The sequence below is a fragment of the Chelonoidis abingdonii genome, chromosome 8, assembly GCF_003597395.2.
Source record: "Chelonoidis abingdonii isolate Lonesome George chromosome 8, CheloAbing_2.0, whole genome shotgun sequence".
In the NCBI taxonomy this organism is placed as follows: domain Eukaryota; kingdom Metazoa; phylum Chordata; order Testudines; family Testudinidae; genus Chelonoidis; species Chelonoidis abingdonii.
Genome location: NC_133776.1, coordinates 79,803,971 through 79,828,614, shown reverse-complemented (window position 1 = coordinate 79,828,614; position 24,644 = coordinate 79,803,971). Strand labels below are relative to the sequence as shown.

Genomic DNA, 24,644 nt, shown 5'->3' with positions numbered 1-24,644 from the left:
TTTTGACAGGTGTTTTTGAAGCTGTAAATGTGCATATTGGGTGGCCTCTTGGTTAGGAATGTTCCTCATTTAAACCACATACTAGGCTGTACTTTCCTCCATGCATTCCACAGTACGCGGCCTTGGCATTCACCGGGTTTAGTCATCACCACCTTCCGCTGCCCCATGAAGAAGCCTTCAGTGTTGTACATTCCATGCACTCTAAACCAGGACAGCCCTGCTGCGCCCCACTGAGAGCTTTGTTAGTAATTCACCTGGTACCCAAGAGCCGTAGCTGCTGGCAATGTAAAATGGAACAAATTACAGGCACCTTCACCTTTAATATGAAGGAGCAGCCCAGGGAGTCTACAGACCCTAGTATGCCTCCCTTTCAATCTGAGTGAATGGTGACTTGAATTGAGCTGGAACATTGCATGCTGGTCCCTCTAGTCTTCATTAGACGTACTTCTGTATTAAAGGTGACTCGACTGCAACCACACTCAAAAGCCTTGGTGCTGCCTTTGTGCCCAAAGCTGTTCTTTCAGATGTCCATCCTGCTCCGGTCCTCACAAAGATGCAAGAAGTAGCTTTCAAAAGCTGGAGATTCTTTATTTTCTCTTGCTCAGTGTGCCAAGCACAGCATCTAAGTGGAAGACAGGGAGGGAGGAATGTTTTCCATAATCCCTAGGGCTTATGCTGTGGCCATTGAACATTTCATAGACACTACAGTTGTGTGTTCACTAGGAAAAAGGTGTGTTCTGTTCTCAAGTTAATTAGCATGAGGAAAAATCCTAGTGAAGACAAGGCAGTTGTAGTATAAATGCAGGTGAACAGGTCAAGGTAAACCCAAGGCTCCCTCATAGTCTAACTCAACCTCCTAGCTCATGTGAAACCTCAAACTGCCTTATCTTCTCTAGGATTTTATCCCATGTTAGCTAACTCGAGTTCAGAATGCACCTTTTTTCCTCATGAAGACAAGGCCTAAGTGAGCCTCCTGTCCCCTGTGCAGCAGGTGAGGGAGAGTGGTGATGGAGGCTGAGTGAGGTGAGTGGGAGACTTTTACGCTATGTTCTGGGGTCGAAGGATCTTTGCAAAAGAAGCTCATGAACCTTTTCCCTCTAATTTTACCGTTTCCCTCCCTGAGGGAGATTGAGGTTTTCTAAGCATTTCTAGGTAAAGTGATGCTTGTTCTGTGCATTGGGGACAGAAGAACCTGCCATACCATGCATTTGCTCACCCTCCTCAGAGCTCAGTGGGCCTCACTGGGTACCCTATATATGGAAGAGAGAGACTATTTCCTTCTCGTTTACACTGGCACCCATTGCGGTCCCCGCTGCCACTCCTTTCCACTATCTCTTAATACTGCTTGCTTGTTCTGTGTGACTCAGCAAAACTCCCCTAACAGCTGTTTCTAATTAGAGGTGCTGGGTTTTTTGTTCTTGTTCCTTCCTCTGTGATGGGGCTCAGTAGGGACTAGAATCTGCCACAGCCCAGCCAGCGCGGCATCTCGGTGGGAGGGAGATTTCCTCAGTGGAGAGTGACATGAAGGCAATTTGCAGTCTCTCCTGCTTTGCAGCCTCCTTTTAGAATCTCCCTCCTGCTGTGTCTGAAATCTCCCTCGTGCTCACACTGTCCCAGCCTGATGGTCCAGGAAAAGCAGAAATTGTTCTCATTCCATTGGCATGTTTTCCCTAACTGGATCCTACTTGCTGAGCTTCCATCAAAGAAGATGGGTGGGAGCCTGGAGATGCAATCAGCCAGGTAGCCCAAACTATGGATTGTGCTGCTGTAGGTGGGCATGGTCCCAGAGGCGTGCGAAGCACTCTGTCTCTAACAGTGCCCTAGCCCTTTGGGATCCCTTACAGAGTGACATTACAAACTGCTCCAGCCTCTCCAGCTAGTGCTGGGGACAGCCCCCCTGCCCTTCAATGCCTAGCCCATGGGTGGAGGCATTGCTGCTACAGTCATCTGGGGGAGCTTGCTGCTCAGTGCTATAATGGGGCTGTCTGAGTTAGTCCCTGTGTGAGTTCACCGAGTATGGAGCGGTTCTGGAAGGCCACTGCCTCCCACGGCCCATTTCTTAGTATCTTTTCTGTGGTGAAGCCACGAGTTCAACCAGCAAACCAGAAAGAGGAAGGAGGCCTGGCCCTGAGGGAGAGGCAGCCCCTCCCTCCTGGAATGTTTGCCTACAGTCTCTTCTGCCCTGGGTCACCTACCCCCTCAGTGAGGAGCTCTGGGATGGGGAAGCAGGTACTTGCCCCTAGTGGATGCAAAGTGTACGCAGACCGCCCCCACCCAAGGATTTGTTTGGATTAGGTCAGTGACAGGGGAGCTGCCTCACTCCTGAACAGTGCTAGGGATGGAAGAGTCACCACCACATGACAGCCTGACACTTCTGGAGCGTTGGTGGCTTTACGTCATTGCAATACAGAATCCTCAGCTATTGTAATGTCATAGGACAAGATACTCATCAAATACCACCAGCAGACTCCCTCCGGCCACCCAGGGGCTCTGTCTTCTCTCTGTCCCCATTACCCTTCTACCTGCCGGAAGGGAGAAGGACTCCCAGCAAAGCACCTCTTTTTCCCCATTCTAGGGCAACACTGTACAGGGCTCTTTGCTCACCTCTCGCCATTGCCTCGTGATTGTAAGGCAGCCCATGGATGTTGGCGTCTGTGACCTGTACTTTGGTGAGAAGCACCAAGCCAGCCAGTGGTGTGTGCCAGAGTAATGCAGGGCCCTGAAGGGCACCCAAAAATGGGTTAGGGCACCCCTAAGGGCCCCTAACTCCAATAGTTGCCCTTTTCCCATCATCTTTTGTTTTGGTCTGCCTATCCAAGCCAATTTAATTAATGTATCAGAAAAGATTTCATGAGAGCTATTATCAAATCCTTTGAGGAACACAGCTCTATCATCCTTCACAGAAGCAATCAAGTTTCCCTAGCAAGCTCCCTCTCTGGCCCCATCAATGCTGCTTAGTTAATGCTCACAGTTCCCTTAATGTCCAGGTATTTCATAACCTTTTCCTCTCTTTCTATTCCTCCGCCCTTTAACTCAGGAGGGTGGTTAGAGAGACTTGCCCTGCATACAGTAGTTTGTCCAGTTTAGCAAGGTGTGATGTGGCACTGGTTTAATGGAATGAGTGCAACTTCTGTGCACAGACAAGCCCAGTGACAGGTTGCAGTTTGCCTAGATCCCTCTGCTGTCCTTCCTACAAGATCTCCCCAGGGAGACAGTCTGTCAGCTGACTCCCTAGACATGTTATCCAGACTGGCTAGTTTGGACATAGTCATATTGTCCAAGTGTTCCCTTCTCTGCTTTTTATCCATTTATGCAGGCTCTTCTGCCCCTCCCCACATGACACACAGACCGGTCACAAGAACAGCACCAGCTACTCTGGTGGGTGGCAGTGGTTACTGTGGCTCCATTTCACTTTCTCCATGACATTCTTCCCCCCTCCCCCCCCGCCCCCCCAAAAAAACACTTATATGTAGAGTCTATATAGAAAAGTGAAGCCTCCCTCCTGACCTGGGAAAACCCCTCAGGATGGAGTGTGACACGGAAGTGGAGTGGGTATTTTTAGCACTTACCCTTTGTTCGTTCTCTGGTTCAGGTTGGAAAGAGGAACTGACCTCAACTGAAGAATGGCGTTTGCTTTAAAAGGAAGCCCTTGTTTGTGGGACAGTCATCGCAAGACTCATCTGTAAAAGGGGCGACCTAGAAAGTCGCCTTTTTAGGAGGCAGCATGTTCCAGTGGACTGAGCTTGGGAACAGCTGAGCAGCTGAACTGAGCCAGCAGCTTCTGAATTTTAACCCCGACACTGACACTGGCTCCTTATGGGAGCTTGGCACTTACCCTCTTTCCCTTATTTACCCCATCAGAGAGTCAAGGAAGGGAATAGTGATCTTCATCTTATGTTATTAAACAGGCAACATTTGCCAATGGCACCTGCACAGTAACCAGTGACTGCAGTTTCTTCCAAGCCTGTGCAAAACTGCCATGTCTCGGCTAGTGCTGGGCGTGTCTGTCTGCAAATGTTGCTTCTAACTGGCAACTGCTGGATCTCCCAGAGCGGATATGAATTGTGAATTAGCTAATGTTAGTGCAGTGCTGTGTAAGTGCTCAGCTGTAGCAGTAGTATTTCTGCCTCTTCTAACACACGGCGGCTCAGAGCCAGGCTCTACACCCTGTTCTATTTTATCCTTAATTCCCAGCAGACTGACAGCATTACCACTTGGGAGTGCTTCCCTGCCAGGCGGCAAGCTCCTTTGCTCAGCTTGTGCAAACAACTTTGAAGAGTCTTCCTAGTTCATGAAGCCTCCTGATCATAACAACCAACTCCATCCTATGTCTGTCTCTCTGCCATACTGTGCATGTACCTGCAGGGCCTCCACACTAACTTATTCCAGGAGAGGATCCTGTTCTGTGATTGGGACAATTAACCCCTTGGACAACATCCTATAAAACAATAACAGACCACTATGCCCCCATTTGGTTTTTGGTGGCTTTTGCTACCGGCTACTCTTGGCTTCTACTAAACCCCATTATCCAGCTCTTCCTGCAATGTATATACTCTGCTCATTGCCATGTCTGCTTCTTACCATTGCCACTAACCACTGGACAGGTGTGAGAAGAGCCCAAGGCATGAGGCAGCCATTTCTTCCACTGGACCTCTTAATCCAATCAAAACAACATGCAGCAAAGCCCCTCTCCCATCCAGTACCAGCAGAGATGAGTAAATGTTTTTACCTGCTCTGGTGTTCAAAGAATATCAGGGTTGGAAGGGACCTCAGGAGGTCATCTAGTCCAACCCCCAAAATACAACTCTGGTGGGACTCAAACCCACAATCTTTGACTAACTTCATCTGTCATTGATCTAGAAGGCTAATGCGCCATCTGTTGTGCCACAGAGCCTGTGACAACAGAGATACTATGTGGTTGCATTGCAGGCTTCACTGAGGTCAGGGGTCAGACAGACAAAATTGCTGCATGCTGGCTGCTTCAAGCCTCTGCTGTACTCCATACCCTGAGTAACACTGACAGAGAGGCTGGCTCCTCAGTGTCAGATGCATAAGTACCTGGATATCATACTCACCAACTCTCCTTTCCCTCTCCCTTTCAAACAGATTTGCCTGCTAATTACTTGATTTTAGATTCTTGAGATTGCCAAGTTGCCAGTATAAAGTGCCAGCCATACCCAGGGCTATCTGGGTGAACTGAAACCAAACAATGATTTGGTGTATCTGGGCCAGGATGCATCAAACAGGTATCGATTCAGGGCAATAGGGCACAGAATGCCAGTTTGGGATCTCTCACACTCTGACTCTTGGGTGACAAGCTAGCTAGCTAAGGCAGTTTGTACCAAGGACAGGCAGAGGATGACTCCAAGATCAGATTCTCTGCCTACTCCCTGGGAAGAGACAAACTGGAATGGGGTCCTTTTGCCCCCCAGAAGGGACTCTGGGATCAGTACCATGTTGGGGACAGAATCATGTTGGGGACTGAACTGAGAAAGGGATATAAACATGTCTTAGTTGTACTGAGGCATGTCTGTTATATGCACAGCATGTTGAGATCCTCAAATGTAGGGCACTATCCAATGCTTTATGTAGACACATTCTTATTTCTGTGCCTCCTGGAATGGGCTCTGGACAGGAGCTCTGCCTCCAGTTTTAATGCACCAACTAAAAAAAATTCTTTCATGCCATAAATTGCGATCTGCCAATGCCAGCACTGAATGCAGCAGTGCAATGAAAGTGGGAAGGCCCAACTGATGGGTACCAACTGGAATCTCATTTTGCCTTTATTGATGTTCTGCAGACCACAGTACAGAATATCTGAGAATCCTGGGTATGTGACTATGTCCCCCACTAGATGGTACCCTCGCCTTATATTTTCATATGATCTCTGATTGTGACTGTAGAGGATTCTTAGGAGCTAGCTTTTTCATAATTCAAAATAATGAGCCACTAGACTGGTATTTGGTTCTGTAGCCTGTTTGGGTGGGTTCTGGAGGTAGGCCAAATCAGGGCTGGAGTTTGGGTGTAAATTCAACAGCAACAAATTTTGGTGAGCTGTTATCATGAGATTTCTCCCTTATCTTGGGCCAAATCCACCTGTTCTCTCATTAGTTCAATCATTTCCAAGCCAGAACTGAAAAAAATCACACCTGGACTCCTGACCAGATGCACCTGGTGCCTCCTGTGGGTATTCCTGCCTGTGGAGACTGAACTCTGAGGAGTTGACCCCTGGACAGAATGATGTGCAGTTATGCTTGCCACAGACACCAGGCCCGGCTGCATGTCTGGGATGTAAGCTGCTGCTCCACTGCCAGAGGATCAGGAGCCCATCTGTTCTGGTGACAGCATGGTCTGGAATCCTCGGGTCACCAGTTCATGCTTTACAGCCTCATTGAAAAGGAGATGTGGAGAGGTTTATGGTGGTCATAAAGGTAGAGTGAATGGGAGAACAGAAAAAGAGGGAAGCCTGTACTTGGGTGTATGCAGGGGGGGAGGGACTGCTTTCACTGCACTGTCCCTTCTCCCATTAGCTGGGGAAGCAGGGCAGTGGGAGAGCTTTGAGCATGGGAGGGGAAAAAGGTCCTCAGCTGGAGCAGGAAGCAGAAAGCCTGCAGAATGGAAGAGCTGGTACCAGGGAGTCAATTGTATAACAGATTAGCAAATTACATGCTGGTGAAAAGGGACAAATCAGCCATAGGGGTTCTCCACGCAGTGGGTCCAACCCAGGCAGCTGCAGTGCAACTTTCCCATGCCCACCTCACCAACATGCCTCAGGCTGCCCTGAGTTCCATTCCTGTGGTCTGTCTGCTGAGGAGTGAAGAGGCCAGTTAGTGCTGATTGTGGAGGGGTTTATCAGTGTGGACACCTGGTCACTAGGAAGTGGACTGAGAGGCATCAACACCTCCCACATTAGCAAGGTCAGTGCTAAGGGGCAGGAGGCATCTGTATGTCTAGGACTCCCCTGTTTGGCTGAGGGTGTTTAGGAGCATCCTGAAGTTGTCTGTCAGGGACCTGCATTTGGTGTTTGTATCGGGTGGGGCCTTATGCTGCAGGCTGGGGGAAGGTGTTAGGTCCCTCTGGTGCCCTGTCAGTTTGCATGCAGCCCAGGATAGCCAAACCCATTTCTGGTCATAAAGCTCCCCTGGAGTTTCTCTGAAAACCAGATAAACCAAGGAGCAGGGGTCACAATACATTGCTGGTGAGGGTGAGTCACCTGCCACTTAGCATCCTAAGTGCTACTTTCCTGAAGGTTTAGGGGGGTTCTCCTTCCTGTCTCACCCTGCTGAGAGTCCTGCTCCCTCCCTCTGAATGTAGGGAATTCTTCTCACATCCACTTCTCAAGTGTTCAGTGTGGGGCCTGCCAGGAGTACAAAGAGCTCAGAGCTAGGTAGATTAGGCAGTAGTTTCCCATTGCCCAGGAATCCCGTTGCAGGGCCTGCTGGGAAATTGCTGATCTGTCATGTTCTTGAGTGGTAGCTGCTGTTAAGAATCAAATGTCCCTTATCCCTGTATTTATTCAGTTACTGAACCCCACAGCTCAACACCCAGGATTTGGGGGAGAGGAAGCTGCATGAGTAGTTTACTCTCTGCAAAGATGTGGTATTTTGCTAAGCCTGCCTTTGCATACAGGCTTGGGGCAGGTTGTGGAAACCCTGGAGCATAGACGTTGTGCTGGCAGTACTTTCCTTGGGGTTGTGTGGCTCTGTTAGAGGTAGCTAATGAAATTAGCCCAATGAAATCACCCAGTGAGGTTAGGGTCTCTGCCAGTTTTCCTAAAATCTCCCACCATTACGCTGTGGTGCAGCGCCCCCTAGTGACAGTGACAGTGTCATGAAGACCTATTCAGAACTGGGTTAGGTGCATAGAAGTTAAAATGCTGGCACATGCCTACACAAGGACTCCCAACAGCGCTCACACGAGTGCAGCTGCACTGGTGGGAGATTTTAGAAAAACAGAGCCAGTGTAGATACTGTCCCATTAAGCACATTTTGCTGGGTACAAGGCAGCTCTGGGTGCATGAACACAGAGCACAATGACTTTGAAACTGGCAGGGCTGGGGCCCAGTTCAGAGCTGCCAGAGCTACTGTGCCCCTTTGGATGGTGCTCAGAGGGTGTAGGGGATTGTCAGCAGGCTGAGAAAATATGGAATGCTCCACGGTCTATGTGATTCTGAAAATCTGGCTAACTGCATGGGATAGGCACCTACGCTGATATGTAAAATGACATAGGAGGCATGCCCAGCGCAGTGCTTCATTCACTGCAGGGGCAACTCTAGGTATTTTGCCACCCCAAGCACGGCAGGCAGGCTGCCTTCTGCAACTTGACTTCGGGAGGTCTCCAGTCCCGCGGATTCGGCGGCAGTCTGCGGGAGGTCCGCCAAAGCAGCAGAACCAGCGGACCCTCCGCAGGCATGCCGCAGAAGGCAACCTGCCTGCCGCCCTCGTGACGACCAGCAGAGCACCCCCTGTGGCTTGCCGTCCCAGGCACACGTTTGGCGTGCTGGTGCCTGGAGCCACCCCTGATTCACTGATCACTTCATGGCTCACTTGAGCTTAGCAAAACATGCATCTCTGAGGGCTAAAGATGTGATGAATTTGAATTGGTATGTTCCAGTTGGTTTTATTATACCAGCATGAAAAAGCACCTGGACAATTTTTCACAGCTGAAAAACCAATTTTTCATGTTCAGAAAACTCCAGATCCATTGAACAGATTTTCTTCAAACTTTCCTCCCACCTCTGGACCTAGAACAAGCACAAGACTCTTCAGCTCAAAGGGGAACTTACGAGGAAAGTTATTTAAAAACACTAAAAAAGGAGGTTCAGAATGAAAATAATATGCGAGCCATAACTAAAGAGAAGTGTGAACCACATGTCTGAGCTGTGTTCAAGGTAAAAACTATCAACATACCTATGCCTTTAGGGTATGAGAAAAGATATTTACAGACATCCAGAGGCACAGAAAGTAGCATCAGGCTGGAATGGAGCAAAGAAAACTGTAGGCTGATTATCAGGAACCATTTTTACCAATTTGACCTGGATTTATCGCCCAAAAGAATTAATGGAAGCATCATTGCTTGAATAATTTAATAGTATACAGGACAAAGCACTGGAGATTATACTGTTGGACAAATCCTGCATCAGCCCCCAGGAGAACAGGCTAGCTAGATGGGGCTTTTCCAGTTCTAACTTCTGGGATCTTATCTCGTGTACTATGGCAGTATCATAACCAATGAAGTTAATCTGAGATGTGATTATTGCTAGTTGAAAACTTTTTCCAATGTGTCATGGAATTAAGGAACCAGTTTCTCTCTCATAGCTCCTGGGAAAGGTTAAAGTTCATGGACCAGATTCATGCTGGGCGTAAGCACACTGAATTCAAAGGAGTTCTAGGAGCAACTGGTCCAAGGTAGAGAAAAAGATTTCACATGCAGTGACAATACTCAAGTCTTCATATAACATGGGGCAATGCCCAACTGCAGCCCAAACATTAAGAGGTGCAAATGACAGCAGCGCACATTGTTAAACAGAAGGGGTGGCCTGAGGAGACTTTGGATTGATAAGAGGTAACTGAGCTGGGTGGATGATGCTGAGGCTGTTACAAACTAATGTAAAGATAATTGTTTCCTGCACCTGTAGTGCATGTGTTGTTCTTTATGATGATTATACCACCACATCCCAGCCAGGAATTATGCCAAGGCTGCCTTGGGGCTCTGGATTTCTGTGGGAGGTGATTCCCTCTGGCTGATCTCCTGGGACTCCCCTGAGATTATCCTGCTATGCAGCACCTAGCCAGCTCTTCCTTCCTCGGCAGTTCCCTTACACTGCCCCATACTTTCCTCAGGAGAAGAAGTAGATCTCACCCACGCATGCCTCCATGCATTTAATCTGAAACCAGCCAGTGAATTTCATCACAGATGAGATCATGCACATTCATGGCCTTGGAAGAGGCAAGAGGAATTGCTGCCCTCTGAGAGAGACATACAAGGTAATTAACAATGTAGAAGAGGCTGAAGTGCCTGGAATGTGTGCAGGGCAATAAGGAAACCCAGGGGTTATGGTATTACCAGGCTCTCTGAACTCCACTTGGGTGTGTCTGGATTAGGAAATGCATAAGGATGCAGCAGATCATAGCTTTCCCTCACCTGTTACCTTCCAGGGCCTTCCATCAGGGCTTCCTTCACAGTTGAACTTATTCCTTCACAGCTGAATTGGCAACATAACCAATGTCTTAATCTTTCATAAGAAAGAGCAATCAATGGATGGATGGTCCCTTCCCATTATGGTGTATCTTTATCCAAACAGCCAGGAGATGGAGGGAGAAGAGAGGATGCACTGATGGAACAAATGAGAGCAGAAGTGAAGGACTAGCAGTGAAAGAGGCTGTACTGATGTATGTGCTGGAGCTCCACCTAGGTCAGTGGCTTGGGTTACTCATTAAGTAGCAGGCAAGCAAAGACAATACCAGTCTGAGAATCAAAGCCATAATAGCTGATTTGTCTCTTTATCTTTCCCATTCTGTTTCTTCTGGAGCAAGGCAGGGCAGTGAAGAGGGCAAGAAATCTGTCATCCTGTAGCTGAGACATCTCTTGATGTCACTGTTGTGTCTGATACTAGTTTTGTAGTGTTCTGTGATGACCACTCATTAGAGAGGATTCAGGCAAGGCAAGAAGGGAAGGCAGGAGAAGGTGGCCACTGCTACTTTGTTTATTCAGATGCTTCGCTGAAAAACATATTGATTTAAAAAATAAATAGGCAGCTTAGCCCCCAGTTCTGTTAAGAGTCTGATCTTTAATATGGAATGTAGAACTCCAGGAATATGGGACAGGCCAAATCCTCCAGCCAGATACAGCACACTGCATGGCACTTGTCTCTGAAATGTGCAGCGCAAACCTACTTTCACCAGCAGGAAATCTTCCCCATTCAGAGATCCTCAGGGAGGATTTTCAAAGTCCCTACTGCACAGGAAAATAAAAGGCCATTCTCCCTCTGATTAGGGCTGGCTCCAGGCATCAGCCCAGCAAGCAGCTGCTTGGGGGGCCAACAGTGAGGGGCGGCACGTCCGGGTCTTTGGCGGCAATTCAGAGGCGAGTCTCTCACTCCCTCTCAGACTGAAGGACCAGCCGCCAAATTGTCACCGAAGACTGAAGCGGCGGCAGTACAGCTGCAGATCGTGATCGCGGCTTTTTTTTTTTTTTTTTTTGCTGCTTGGGGCGGCAAAAACCCTGGAGCCAGCCCTGCCTCTGATACAGAGCGCTCAACCCTCTGGTTTGACCTCAGAACCCAAAGCAAGATACTGGCAGTGTTCTGTCAGAGAACACATGGTAAATGGAAACTGGTTCTGTCTTGTGCCCGGATCTGAGGTGCAGAGAAGGACCAGACTCCTCCTCCTGGAACACAGTGAAGCAGAAATCCATATGCAGGAGGGTATCTACTGGCCTCCATATGAAGGGGTCCTTGCAGAGACATCCCAGCTGTGCCTTTGTTGGGCAGCCGTGTGAAGCAGCTTTCCTCCCTTTGAATCTCCTGCTCCCCACTCGGGTCTCTTCTCCATCCACTATGCTGAAAAGTTATTCCACAATTTACCAGGGTTTGCTGAAAGCCCCGTGGTTCAAAACCTAATCATCGGGGAAAGCCCAGGAACAGAAAGACTAATGAGATGGAAATCAGCTGATTTCAGCAATAATACAGTATCAGATAGATTTTTCTCTTTCTTTTAATTTAAGCCTCTTTTATCTCCCTTTGGGATTTGGGAGTGACCTCATCCCCTCCCCAGTAGGTAGCTTCCTCATGGACCATTACTCAGACACAAAGCACTAAATGCCTTTTCATCCCAGGGAAGTAACTAGGGAAGGTCAGCAATCCAAGTTCCATCATCGTTTTATTTCACATGATGGCAAGTCAAAAGGAGGTCAGGGGGAAGATATTAACTATCCATCTAATTATGGCCAGTAAAGAGAAGATCCCTTCCATTTAAAGCGGTGATCACACAAGGGTGAGAGTGAAAAAGCCCAAGGCAGATGTCTTATAACAGGGAATATTTCCAAAAGAAATTAGTATTTGACTTCACAAGGCTGTTGGCACCATCACAGCCCATCTGTTCCAGTGGGAATCCTTCCCCTCAGCCCTGCTTTACACTGGGGCATCAAACGAATCTACGGTGGATAAGAGCCCAAGTTAACTCTGCAGTGAAAGCATACCTTCCTTTATATTTTCCTGACCTCTTTTTTTTCCCCTCTCCCTTTGTCTTGCCAAATTCCTGAGTGTTATATGCATGGTTTTACTCAGCTGTGTACATTGGTCGGCAGGGCTTCACTCATTGTACCAGTGGACTTCAAGATGTTGCTTCTGATCCAGAAAGCCTGCTGTGGTTTGGGACCTGCTCTGATCCCCTGCACCAGTGCTGTGGCTGAGATAGTTGAGGTGCTTTATCTATAATTTTCCCAGTGTGCACTCTGGGGTACTACTGGAGGCAGGAGGGTAATTATTTGATGTGCCATATTCTGGAATTCAGTCCATCAAAGCATGAGCTTCATTGTGCAGTGCAAGGCACATTGCTTTGGTCAAGCATTTGCCTAGCTGGATGATTGCTGGTTCTTTTTATGGCTGGTATGGGCCAGTGCAGAAGGAAAAGGATTCATTGTGCTGTGAGACTAACTGCAGCATCATGCTGAGTTAGGTCATGCTGTGGGCAGATGTTTTGGTGATGAGCGTAGAGGAAGTTCAATCAATCAATTAGTTTTAGAGTTGCTGTGTATTGTGTGTAGTGTGTGTGTTCTCAGTGCTTGTGTATATATCGTGTGCCAGTGTTATGGATTCCAAAATGATGGTGGAAGCTGCTTTGCAGCCCCTTGCCTTCACACAGCTTCTGGAAAGGTGGTTTAATGGGATTACATTGGAAATGTTTTTGTTAGCAGCATGCTGAGAGCTCTCCCCAAGCTGGTCTGACACATCCCCAGTAGGTGCCCCAAGTGCCTCTCCTAATCACACTAAACTTCTGCAGATTGATCCTCATACAGTTATGAAACCTATTAGCAGCTCCTAATATCCTAAGCAAGTCAAACAGGTAGCACAAAGGATTTGTCTCTAGGAAAAGAAAGGGGAAGGAGGTAACACTGAGAAGTCAATGGCCACTAGCAGGACTTTCCCTCGTTCAGTCAGTTTCTGAGGAATCCCTATACTGAGTTTCAGGAGGGGACTCACTAGGAAGCCCAAATTCCTAGCCCCAAATCCAAAAGACGGGATCTTTGGGCTTCTCTCATTTACTTTCCGCCCTCTTTTAGGTGGGGATTGAGCTTGCTTTTATTGGTAACGTGGGCCAGAGCTGGTGCTTTTGGCAGTAATTTGGCCCCACATCTCCACCTTTCCCAGAGGGCTGGATTCTCCCCGCTGATAAGACTTAGTGAGATGGTCTTTATGTTTTTGATTGACTCGTATATTTGGACAGTCCTGCTGTTTAAATTGGGGGGGGGGGAATTGCCACTGAGCTCCACTGTAGATAACCTGGAGACTGTGGAGGAAGTGGGGGCAGGAGAGAAGGATAGGACAGAAGGGCCGAAAACACAAAGCAAGTACTTGTGTAGGGTTGCAGGATCATTTTATCCTATAGAGCAAAAGGCCAAGAAGAGCAACCCTTGACTTTGTGCCCTATTGCCACTGGCTCTGATGTTCACACCAACTGTTAAACCATGACATTGTGCTGTTTCCATCATTTCTAAACTTATTCCAGAACCACAATGATGTCAGCACAGTGGCCATTGGATTATTAAGAACAAATGCTATGGAACAGAGGGCTGGGGGCTAGGACCTGCCAGCATTCAGTTCCCATTCACGGTGTGGCAATGCTCAAATCTCTCAAGGAGACAGCATCAACTTGAAATTCAATCAATTTAAAAAAATTACAAGTAGTTTCAACCCTGCCTGAGATAATTTGTGAAGCCACCTCTTGGTTCTCCTCCTTCAAATCTCTCAAGGCTTGACCTCGGGAACTGCACCCATTAATCATGGCTAGATTGAGGGACAGGTGGGGAGAGTGGATATTCTTTATTTATTTATTTAAAGTATTCAAAACCATCAAGCTGTGCACATAGTAACCTGGAGTTCTTGTTATTATCACCCTCATTTTTCCTTCCCTTCTACTTTTTGCATCTTGTTGAGACTGTAAACAGTAGCTTCTGGATAAGGAGTGTCCTTGTGTGTGTACCCCTACCAAGGCCCAAACAATAAATATTAACAACTCAGCTCCTACATTTGCTGAACTCCCCTACCAGCCTCAGAGGTTTTACTATTTTTGTAAAACATTTTTCTCAGCAAAGTCCCACTCAAACTAGAAAAGGAAGTCCCAGATCCCAAATTCCCTTGGTTTCAACTGTTTAAATGGATTCAGATGATTTCAAGGACCTCTGAGGATCTGGCCCTAATTGACTGCAGGGGAAGGTGGAAAACTGAAGATTCACAAAGTGCTGTCAAGTCAATTAACTCAAAAATTCGGCTTTCCCCCCTCTAATCTGTCACCTCTAGGAGGTGTAATTTAGAACTACCCTAGGTAAAGCAAATCACCCAGAATGTGAATACAGTGTAAATCGGCAGCAGCAATTTAACCTGGTTTGTCTCCCTCTTCCTATCTGCAACAGGGAGATTTAAATGTTTATTAGAAAATATTAAAGAAAGGTGATACAAAGAGTTTGATGTGTCAGTCGTTGGTCATCGGGGGAAACATACAGAGCATGGGGGGACGCTGGCAACTGGTTACGGTTCAGCATATAGTACGCACAGCCTGTAATGTCCCCAATGCGGGGTGTACGGTGGTTGGGGTCAAGATATAGTAGGGGGGCAGTGAGGGTACATCGCTCATAGAGTGGGCTACACACAGTCATGGGTATGAGTAAGCGGGCCGGGTAATGGGGACAGGGTGACCCTCACGTGGTGGGATCCAGATTGGTAAGTTCAGGACTCAGGGGATATGGTTTGGTAGGGGGGTTGTAAGGGTTTCCCCCTCCCCCCCGTGGGTGCGTGGAGCCACATCGGCTCACTCCTGGTATTGGCGGTGGCCGGTGATGTGTTCGATGTAAATGTCTCTAGACCACCGGATAATACACTTGATCTGAGCTCACAGAGAGCCCCTTCGAGCAGCTCAGTAATCCTAAATATTTGTACACTGTTTGCAGATGCAAGGCGTTATGGAAATGTTAAACCGTGGCTGGCAGCGGATTCACTGGCTGGCTCTCCTACCTGTGCACTGAACAGGAAGAGGCCGCCAGGCTCCGGCTGTTCACACGCCTTGGTCAATCCCAGGGGTGGTTTGCAAACCAGGAGGTTTAAGGGTTTGAAGCAGAGGTGCAACGTTATTGGTCTTTGCTCTAATCTGCGGGGGGTTGCTCCAGAGGCGCCGGGAAGCGGGGACCGGTCAGTGCAACGGGGGCTCCCCTTGGTTCTGGGGACGAACCCCTCGTGAGCTCCTAGAGGGACAGCGCCCCCAGTTGATTGCTTTGATTTACAGCAATTCACATGCAGATAAACCGGAGCCGCCTCGTTCTCATTTCAAAGCGGCAGCCAGCTCCTCGCTACTCCCCGGGGAAGTGGAGATTGACACAGTCTCAACACCTCTGAGAACTGCCTGAAATATTTGTCTGACACTATTTAAATGCCGAGGGGGCTGTTAATGCAAACAGGCCTGGCCAGGGAGAGCCCCCTCTACGAGATCAGCCCCTGCACTGCCGTGAGATCCCGGGCCAGCCCGCAGGAGAGCGGCCCAAGGGGCAGCGCTGGGGAAGGCTGGCTCTGGGCACAGCCAAGGGGCCCAACCCTGATGAGCCAGGAAAAGGAAGTGTCCGCGAGTCAGTCCCCAGGCTCTGCGCCCCAACCAGTCTCATCTCACATCCCCACCCGGGCTCTGCGCCCCCCAGCCCCACCCGGGCACTGTAGCCCCCCAAGCCCGCAGCCGGGCTCTGCGCCCCTCGTTCCCCATGGGCCCGGCGGGGAGGCGGAGGCACGGGCACTGCCGCTGCCCCCTGTTCTCGCTGACTCTGGGGAGCTACGGGCTGCCCCGGACACCTGGCCTGGCCCTGGGGTGGGGGCTCGGCGGCCTTTCCGGGGGAGGGGCGGGCTGTGTAGCTTTGACACGAAGCTGCGAACGGCCCCGCGTGTCCGGCCGGGAGCAGAGCCGCCGTGTGAATGGCACCGAAACTCCCATTGTCCATCCCCCCGGGGGGTGCCGCGCCCGGGCGCTTTAAGAGTCGGGGGCTGCCGGCCGCCCCCCAGCCCCGCTCCTGCACTCGCCTCGCCCCTCTCCTGAGCACCGCCTGCTCCTGCGATGGGCTCGAGCTTCCCTGCCCCGCTGCGGCTCACCCTGGCGCTGCTCTGGCAGCTGGGACTCTCCGCGGCGATCCAGTGGCTGTGAGTAGCTCCTCAGGGCAGAGGGGTGGGGGCCTGCAGCCCTCCCGCGCCCCGGCCGCTGAGAGATGCCCTGCCCGGGGCTCCCCAGCTCAGCTGGAAAATCCCTGTTCCCTAAACGGCTGCCTGGGGACAAGGCAGGCTCGGCCACCCGCCAGGGGAGCTGGCTTCCTTTCTGTCCTCTGCTATCTAGGTGGTCCAGCGCCCCTGCCTTTCCCCCGGGTTAGGGCCACTTTCTGGCCACGCAGCAGCTCCTTGCACAGGCTGTGTGCCATTGTTCCCCCGCTGGATTTTATACACTACCAAGCCATCCCTTCCAAGCCCTTTCCCCTTCTGGCCAACTAGCCACTGCCTGCCTTGGGGCTAACATGGAAGGATTTTCAGTCTTGCTTTTTAAATGGCATTTCAAATCAGACTGACATTTGCCCCTCAGGATACAAATGTTAGCTGGTCTTTATAATTGCTTAGGTCCACTGAGTTCACGCATAGCAATAATGAGTCACATGTAGCCTTGGGTGGGTGGGAGCATCCATTTGCTCTGGTTTGGCCCTTTGTGTGTATAGAATAAATAAACATACACACCTATGTGGCGGTTTATAGCCCAGTTTGCAGATGTTCTGGGCACTGACACTATTTTAAATCAACAGAAACTGTGGTTGCTCATCCCTCTGGAAATCAGGCCCTGTGTGTCTATGTAACAAAAGCATGTGCTAGATGTATACATTGTAAACCCCACACGCTGTTCACACTTATTCCCTCCAGTAGGGAATGCCTCTAAGGGTGGAGTGCCACCAGGACAACTCACAGCGCTGATGACCAGCTTCCCAAGTGCACTGCTCTACAAAGTACCTCAATCTGGATCTGGAGAAGGTGCCTCTAGGCACAGAGGGGAGTTTAGCTGTCAGGTCTATTCAGTCCAGGTGCCTCTGCTGAGGATACCAACAAAGGGATGCAATTAGTACCAGCTATGTTTGTTTTAACAATGTTGATACCAGGCCTGAGATCCACCACCTCTTTTCATGGGAGGACCGCTGAACAGCTGTCACTGATTTGGACTGTAACCAGATTCCTGATCTAAAGGTGAAAGGCCCGGTATCCAGTGACCAGTACTCAACACATGGCTCATCTCTCACCCCCAGTAACATCTCTGGTCACAACAAGAGTAGGCTGGACTGGATTCTCTACCCCTGTCTCACTTGTTTATGGTAATTCCTCTTTCATGACAGAGGGCTGATGGTGAATGGCAGCAGGGTAGCCTGGAATGAGACCCAGCACTGTAAGATTTTGGATGGGCTAGTCCCAGACCAGGTACAGCTGTGCCGAAGAAATCTGGAGCTTATGCATAGCATTGTACGTGCAGCCAAAGAGACCAAGGGAGTCTGCCAGAAAACGTTCTCGGATATGAGGTGGAACTGCTCTTCCATTGAGTATGCACCCAGTTTCAGCCCTGACCTCATGAAAGGTAAAGGAAGCTCTGCTAGATCGTCTGGCATTTCTATACTCTGTCTAGGCACTGTATTTTCATTCTCCGGCAGTCTGTTCACATGCAAAATTCCCATTGTAGTCAATGGGCCATATTCTAATGTCAGATACTCAGGAGTAACTATATTGAAGTCACTAGAGAGATACACTGGTGTAAATTCTGTAACTGAGATCAGAATCTGGCCTGAACCAGGCAAAGAGACTGCAGGATGCAGTCTCAGAGCTAGCTCTGTGTCTGGGTGACTGACATTAACAATTATTCTTTTTTTTATGTGGAAGTTAGAGACTCCCAAACAGGAAGGGGAGAGTTAATCCCAGGGGAAAGTAAAGAACAGAACAAAACAGGGTGAAAAAAGATAGCACAAAGAATAGAATCAGAATGGGATGCAGATGGGTGGGGGCACAAAGGAAGAATATTTTCTTATACCTGTTTTTGTCCAGTTGCTATTGACTCAGCAGGAATTTTGCATTCTTGCTCCTGTGAAAGGAATTACTGGCTAGAGGGAAAGAAAGTAGCTTTTCGGAAGGAATTGAGAGGGCACTGTCTCCCTAATCTAATAGGGCTCTGGCCCTAATGGCTGGGATGGAGTGGGGTAGGGGGAAGCGTGCCACTATAATATAAATAATACATCTGTCAGAGGAGATGTACTTGAGCTGTTAAAGTACATTGCTGAGTAAACCATCCTAGGTTCTGTTTCTGGAGCTGCTGCTGTTTTGCTGCGTGACATTACCAAGTTGCTCTAACTCCCTGTACTTCATTTTCCCTTTCTGTGAAATGGGGAGAATAATGCTGACCTACACCATAGTTTTTGTGAAGAGTTTGTGAGATTTCACTAGAGAGAGTGTGTGCGTGCATGCTCTGATATCTTGGGTGAAGAGAGCTGTAGAAAACCAAGGTACTAATTGTAAACAGCACTGCTCTCTCGAAGGACTTATGTAATGAGGCTGAGGAGAGCAAGCCTCTGCTCACTCTGGAGCCCAAATCAGTGTTGCCTGGAGCGTCAGCCAAAAGGAAATGCTTCCCTCATGCCCTGTCACCCCAGGTCCTGAATTCTGATTGCTGTTGTGCTGCCGCTATCACCATGCTGAGATCCCTGTGAAACGTACAGTTAGCATCAAGTGAATGAGAGGTGGGGATGGTTCTGAAGAGTACATGGTGATTTTCTCTGTATGAAGAAAGCTCTGTGGCACTCAGAATCACGTTGGTGTTTCTGGGATTCAGGACTTTCTGGGATTCTTCCTTTTTCTTTATAGGGACCAGGGAATCTGCATTTGTCTATGCATTGGCTGCTGCTGCTGTCAGCCATTCCATCGCTCGGGCCTGTGCCTCAGGGGAACTACCTATCTGTTCCTGTGGATCTGTCCCATCTGAGGTGCCTGGGCCTGGCTTCAGGTGGGGTGGCTGTGGGGATAACCTCCGCTATGGCCTCCAGATGGGTTCTGCCTTTGCTGATGGTCCCATGAAGTCCAGTAAGGCAGGAGGACAAGCCACCAGGCTTATGAATCTACATAACAATGCAGTGGGCCGACAGGTGGGTATTGTCACTAGCCACAAAAATTGGCAAGATAGCCACAACCAGGGCACCTCCTTTAAGAAATAACTGGTTATTCTGGCTGAGTTGCGGAAGAGGGCTGCAGCCTCTTGCCAGATTGTTGGGAGACTATGCATGAATAAATTGGAGAGGCAATCGAGGGGTTAAAGTAACTTTATAATGACCCATGCACACAAACACATGCCTTACAGAAACAGGGCAGAGTCCCTGTCTTGCTAACCTTCAGGGAGATAACTGCTGTCTATTTATAGCTTTCCAGTGGTACATTGAGACCCATCCTAGCTTTGAACCTGCTTTACCCCAGGAACTAACCTGCTATACTAAGAACTGCATGTTTTTCTGTATGTCTCTGCAGACCTCCACTCCTGGTTGCTAATGGACCTGTGGTGACCAAACTAACCCAATCAATGGCCTTGCTGACAATTTGCCAGGAGCCCACAACTGGCACTTAATGTGCAAAAATGGAACAAATAGCAGCTACATCTCCTGCTTAATAATGTGGAGTGATGGCATGCAGAGACTACAGGTCTCCATACATAGCCACGCTATTTGGAGCAAGATGGGAAACATACCACAGCACACCCCTGAATTAATGAAGGGAAACTTCAGGCCTCATTGCAAACTTATGGATGGCACTTGTCCCAAGGACTACCCTCTTGTTACAGGGATAGTAAATTATAGTAAATGAGCCCTTGGATTCCCTGTTAGTCTTGATGCAGCATTTCATGTTTGGCAACACAGGAAAGCATCCCCCATAGGCAGGGCCGGCGCTTTCATTTAGGCGACTTAGGCAGTCGCCTAGGGCGCCAGCATTATGGGGGGGGCGGCATTTTGCGGGGGGTGGGCGGCAGGCGGCTCCGGTGGAGCTGCCGCAGTCGTACCTGTGGACGGTCCGCTGGTCCCACGGCTCCGGTGGACCTGCTGCAGGCATTTCTGCGGACGGTCCGCTGGTCCCGCGGCTCCGGTGGACCTGCCGCAGGCATGCCTGTGGCAGCTCCACAGGAGCCGCAAGACCCGCGCGCGGGGCAGCGAAATGGCCCGGCGCTTAGTGCGCCAGAAACCCTGGCGCCGGTCCTGCCCATAGGTAATAAGTGAGATAAGGCCTCCTGGGTACCAATGACTGGCCATGTTTTCTCATATCCTGAAGCCTCCTATGGATGCTCTTCAGAGATCTTCTTGAGATGTATGGGCTATGTCAGGGAATCTCAGCCTTGGGTTCCTTAGTGATTTTATTTCTTTCCAGGTATTGACTGACTCCTTGGAGACCAAGTGTAAATGCCATGGTGTTTCTGGCTCCTGCTCAGTTAAGACTTGTTGGAAGGGGCTGCAAGATTTGAGTGAAATAGCCACTGACCTCAAATCCAAGTACTTGGCAGCCATCAAGGTGACCCACCGGCACATGGGAACCAGAAAGCAGCTGGTGCCCAAAGAACTGGACATCAGGCCAGTGAGAGAGGCTGAGCTGGTTTATCTAGTCAGTTCTCCAGACTACTGCACAAAGGATTCCAAACTGGGGTCTCTGGGGACTCAGGACAGGTAAGAACCAGCTACAGATGCTGTAGCTTCTCTATGTTATAACTCCCCCTTTGATATAAGGGGCTACCTTATACCTCTGCAGTCCAACCTAGAAACAGTCTCTCTCTAAATCCCTTCTTGTCTGAATGATTACTCTGCTATAACATACACAACATGTCCCATAGCCAGCTTGATTGTGAGTGCATAGGGAGGCTGCAATTGCAAGAGGTTCTGAAATCTCCCTGCATCAGCTTTAATAAACTCCCCAACTCTCTTGTCGGGCACACCCTACCACAGGCAAACCTTGTAACCATGTAATTCACTGCAGACTTGAAGACAGTTTGAGGGAGGGGAGAGGATGCAAAAGGTGGAGAGAAGCACCTTCTCATATGGTATGGTCTTACAAGGGGCATCCAGTGGTTTAGATTGGGCCCCAGCCATCTTATTATTCTATCTGTTCCACTAGAGCTTGAGTGTTTTGTGGGGAGGAAGAATTTGCCAGTTAGTTAGATGGCAGACCCAGCAAGTGTGGGGATTCCCATGAAACCCTAGCAGCTTGTTTATCTCCCCTGGGTACAGGATGGTAGGTGCCCCCATATTTAGGATTCAGCTGTAAAGGCAATGGAGAGCCCAGTAGATTCAATTAGTCCATTCCTCAGCCCAGCCCTGCTGCCTGGTATATGAACCTGCTATTCCAATGGGTCTCAAACTTTTGTACCGGTGACCCCTTTCACAAAGCAAGCTTCTGAGTGCGACACCCCCCCCCCTTATAAATCAAAAACACTTTTTTGTATATTTAACACCATTATAATTCTGGAGGCAAAGCAGGGTTTAGGGTGGAGGCTGACAGCTCGCAGGCCCCCATGTAATAACCTTGTGACCCCATGACGGGTCCCAACCCCCATTTTTAGAACACCTGCGCTATTCAGTAGGTGGAGTCAGAAGCATTTACCCATCCCACCCTGATGAGTCATGAGGATAATGGTCCTCCAGTATAAACTCTTCCATAGTCATCCTGCATCAAACTGGTCATCATGCCAGTGTCCCTCAGGGAGAAACAGCCCCTCCCAAACTATTCTCTTGTGCCCATGTATGTCTTTCCCTGAGCAAGTCGCTTCCTAGACTGACCTATCTCAACTCCTATGCCATGACTAGCACCTCGACACAACTGTGCCATCACATCCCTAAAGCCCCTCAATGCCCTCATCTGCTTCCACTTTGGCAGGCAATGCAACAAGACCTCTGTCGGCAGTGACAGCTGCAACCTGATGTGCTGTGGGCGTGGCTACAATGCTTACACTGAGAGTGTGGTGGAGAGGTGCCAGTGCAAGTACCATTGGTGCTGCTATGTGATATGCAAGAAATGCCAGCGGACAGTGGAGAGATACGTGTGCAAGTAATACAGAAGGCCCTGAAGCAGCCCATGCTCTGAGAAAGCACTAAAGGACCTATGCTCTGAAGCACTCCAGAGCATGCCTGGATATTTAATTAATTACAGGGGAAGCTGTGAGCTTTGGCTAGAAAAGCGGCCATGGTGGAAATCCTCATATTGGCATTACCCAGGAAAACACACATTTTCTGGGAAAAGGCCAGGCCTGATGTCCTTAGCCTCACCCCTTCCAGAGCAAGAGAAATAGCTGCCTCCTGGGGCTGACCTGGTTTGTTCAAATTTTCAATCTCCAGCTGAGGACAAATAATTTATCACCCTGCATGCATGGATCTCTTTCTCCCCTGAGCTGCCAGCAGCCATTGTCTCTTTGTGGGAAGCTTCTGAAGGTGGCCTGAAAGTCAGGAGTGATGGATGGAAAAGGGTGTGGGGTGGGGAGAGACAAGAGTGAATTCAGGGGAAGAAAGAAGTGCTGCTCCTGAATAAGCATGCTGAGGAAACCATGGGCATGCACTTTTGGGGTGGCAAGCTGACTCAAGGCCACCAGATACTCCCAGTTTCAAGACAGGTACATGTTCATTGTCTTCTGCAGCATCACACTTTCTCTCTAACATTAGGATCAGGCTTGGGTGTAGGCTGGAGAAAGACCTCTGCCACCCTCTTCACTATCAGAGAGATCCATTCCTCTGTCCTTTCATAGCAATGAGAAAGAGAGAGATTCTAATATCATGGTGATGGGCATGCTATAAAAACTGAGACAAAGGAAAAGTCCATAGGGGATGTAGGTGGAAATAGTGGGATGGAAGGCGCTATTGAACCAGAGGGGTCTTGGTAAGGACCAGGCCTGATGCTCCTGCCCTCCAGCTCGCACCTTGTGAGGTGGAGAAGCCAGTAAATTGGGTGGCACATTCTCATTCTCACATCCTTTTTGCCCCTCCTCTTTTGAGCCTCCACATCCAGGGTGGCAGATTTCTGCTTATTTATTTGGTGCCTTTTAAATAAATATGTGCGTGTCTCTGCCAAAGATGGCCCTAAGCCTCATGTGTTACCCGGAAAGGTTCCCCACTCTGTACCCCCTAGAACTCAGCTGGTCACAAAAGGGATGAGGCAATGCTGTCTCCCCTCTTTGCCTGGTAAAGGGACTGCAAAGCAGACATTCCGTATCCTTTCAGGAGATGAAATTGCAGAGGTAGCTTCATAGTTGAAAGGGAAAGGATGTTTATTTTCATTTGAAGATGCTTTTTTCCCTTTCTCCTGTATCTCCTCTCGTACTGGTAACATACTGATTTGGCTGTTGTGGCCAGACACAGATTTCCCTATATGCACATAACAAACCCTGGAACATTTTTCTGGGTTACTGCCAGGGCTGGCGCTTCCATTTAGGTGACCTAGGCGGTCGCCTAGGGCACCAGGATTTGCGGGGGTGGCATTTTGCCACCCTCGGCGGCAATTTGGTGGCGGGGGGGGTCCTTCCTTGCTCTGGGTCAGCGGCAGCAATTCTGCGGCGGGTCCTTCATTCGCTCCAGGACCCGCCACCAAAGTGCCCCGAAGACCGGGAGCGCGGAAGGACCCCTGCCTAGGGTACCAAAAACCCTGGCGCCACTCCTGGTTACTGCAGATCTAATCTCCCAGCAAAGTACCCACTCTTCTGGGATGTATTCCTAGTAGCAGAGAGCTTGAGTCTGGGGAAATGATCCCTGAGTTGTTTCTGCTCTTTATAAATCATGGGTCAAACTGACCTCTGTGAGAGCTGGCAACTGGAGGAGAGGTCAAAAGTGAGAGTAACTTACAAATGGACTGACTTTCTCTCCTCCCCGTTTGTCTGTGGGTCACACTACAGCTAATGCTGGCCCCAACAGCCTCAGTTCTCTCAGAATACACATCAAAGCCAAGATGAAAGCAGAGAGACACCAGCTGCAGCTTTCACAGATTCCTCTTCCTCTGACTGTAAGGAGAAGGATTTTCCTTTTTTTCTAAAAGGCAATATGCTCAGGACATCTGTAGGGTGCGGCAGGCTTGTAAACTCGATCAAAATTCTAGGGCAAAGCTCTTGTGGCCCTGGGGATTCTGTGGCAGCTGCTGATACATTTATTTAAAAAAAAAATTGTGAGTTTAATTGAATAAGGAAATGAATAATTCTTTTGCTTCACTCTCTTGTGTCATGAAATCTGTTCTAACACTTTACTGTACTCAGCCTCTAAATGTTAATATGCTGCAGGTTTTGTATTGATAACGAAGAGCTGCATCTCACCAGTTCTCAGCAGAGATCTGGAGGTAGTTTGAGAGAAGCAGATGTGCTAGAAATTAAAATGATCAG

General features: G+C 49.1%; 1 protein-coding gene, 1 long non-coding RNA gene and 1 other non-coding gene across 5 annotated transcripts; 2 read left to right on the top strand and 1 right to left on the bottom strand.

The window, feature by feature from the left end:
- The first annotated feature begins 908 nt into the window (after positions 1-908).
- Positions 909-23,701, top strand: LOC116834703 (protein Wnt-11b-like). 3 transcript variants are annotated; one of them, XM_032796986.2, is made up of 5 exons: positions 909-1,023; positions 17,617-17,852; positions 19,127-19,404; positions 20,669-20,961; positions 22,166-23,701. In XM_032796986.2, exons 2-5 carry the CDS (start codon positions 17,624-17,626, stop codon positions 22,338-22,340), a joined length of 975 nt encoding a protein of 324 aa, XP_032652877.1. In that variant the 5' UTR covers positions 909-1,023; positions 17,617-17,623; the 3' UTR covers positions 22,341-23,701. The 3 variants fall into 3 exon arrangements, with proteins under 3 accessions (XP_032652877.1, XP_032652878.1, XP_032652876.1); XM_032796987.2 differs by lacking the exon at positions 909-1,023 and adding an exon at positions 6,475-6,917; XM_032796985.2 differs by lacking the exon at positions 909-1,023 and adding an exon at positions 16,152-16,393.
- LOC116834704 (uncharacterized) lies at positions 8,604-11,147 on the bottom strand. Its single transcript, XR_004376024.2, has 2 exons — positions 10,144-11,147; positions 8,604-8,743 (listed from the first exon to the last, which is right to left on the bottom strand). It is a non-coding gene; the product is annotated as an uncharacterized LOC116834704 (long non-coding RNA).
- LOC116834727 (U4 spliceosomal RNA) lies at positions 9,201-9,339 on the top strand. Its single transcript, XR_004376030.1, has one exon. It is a non-coding gene; the product is annotated as a U4 spliceosomal RNA (small nuclear RNA).
- Positions 23,702-24,644: the final 943 nt, after the last annotated feature.

What these genes read in the sequence shown, in the direction of transcription:
- LOC116834703 (XM_032796985.2), top strand. Translation starts at nt 16,311, where the DNA reads ATGGGCTCGAGCTTCCCTGCCCCGCTGCGGCTCACCCTGGCGCTGCTC. An exon ending in CAGCCCTGACCTCATGAAAG is followed by an intron (nt 17,853 to 19,126) that starts GTAAAGGAAGCT and finishes TTTTCTTTATAG; the next exon opens with GGACCAGGGAATCTGCATTT. An exon ending in ACAATGCAGTGGGCCGACAG is followed by an intron (nt 19,405 to 20,668) that starts GTGGGTATTGTC and finishes ATTTCTTTCCAG; the next exon opens with GTATTGACTGACTCCTTGGA.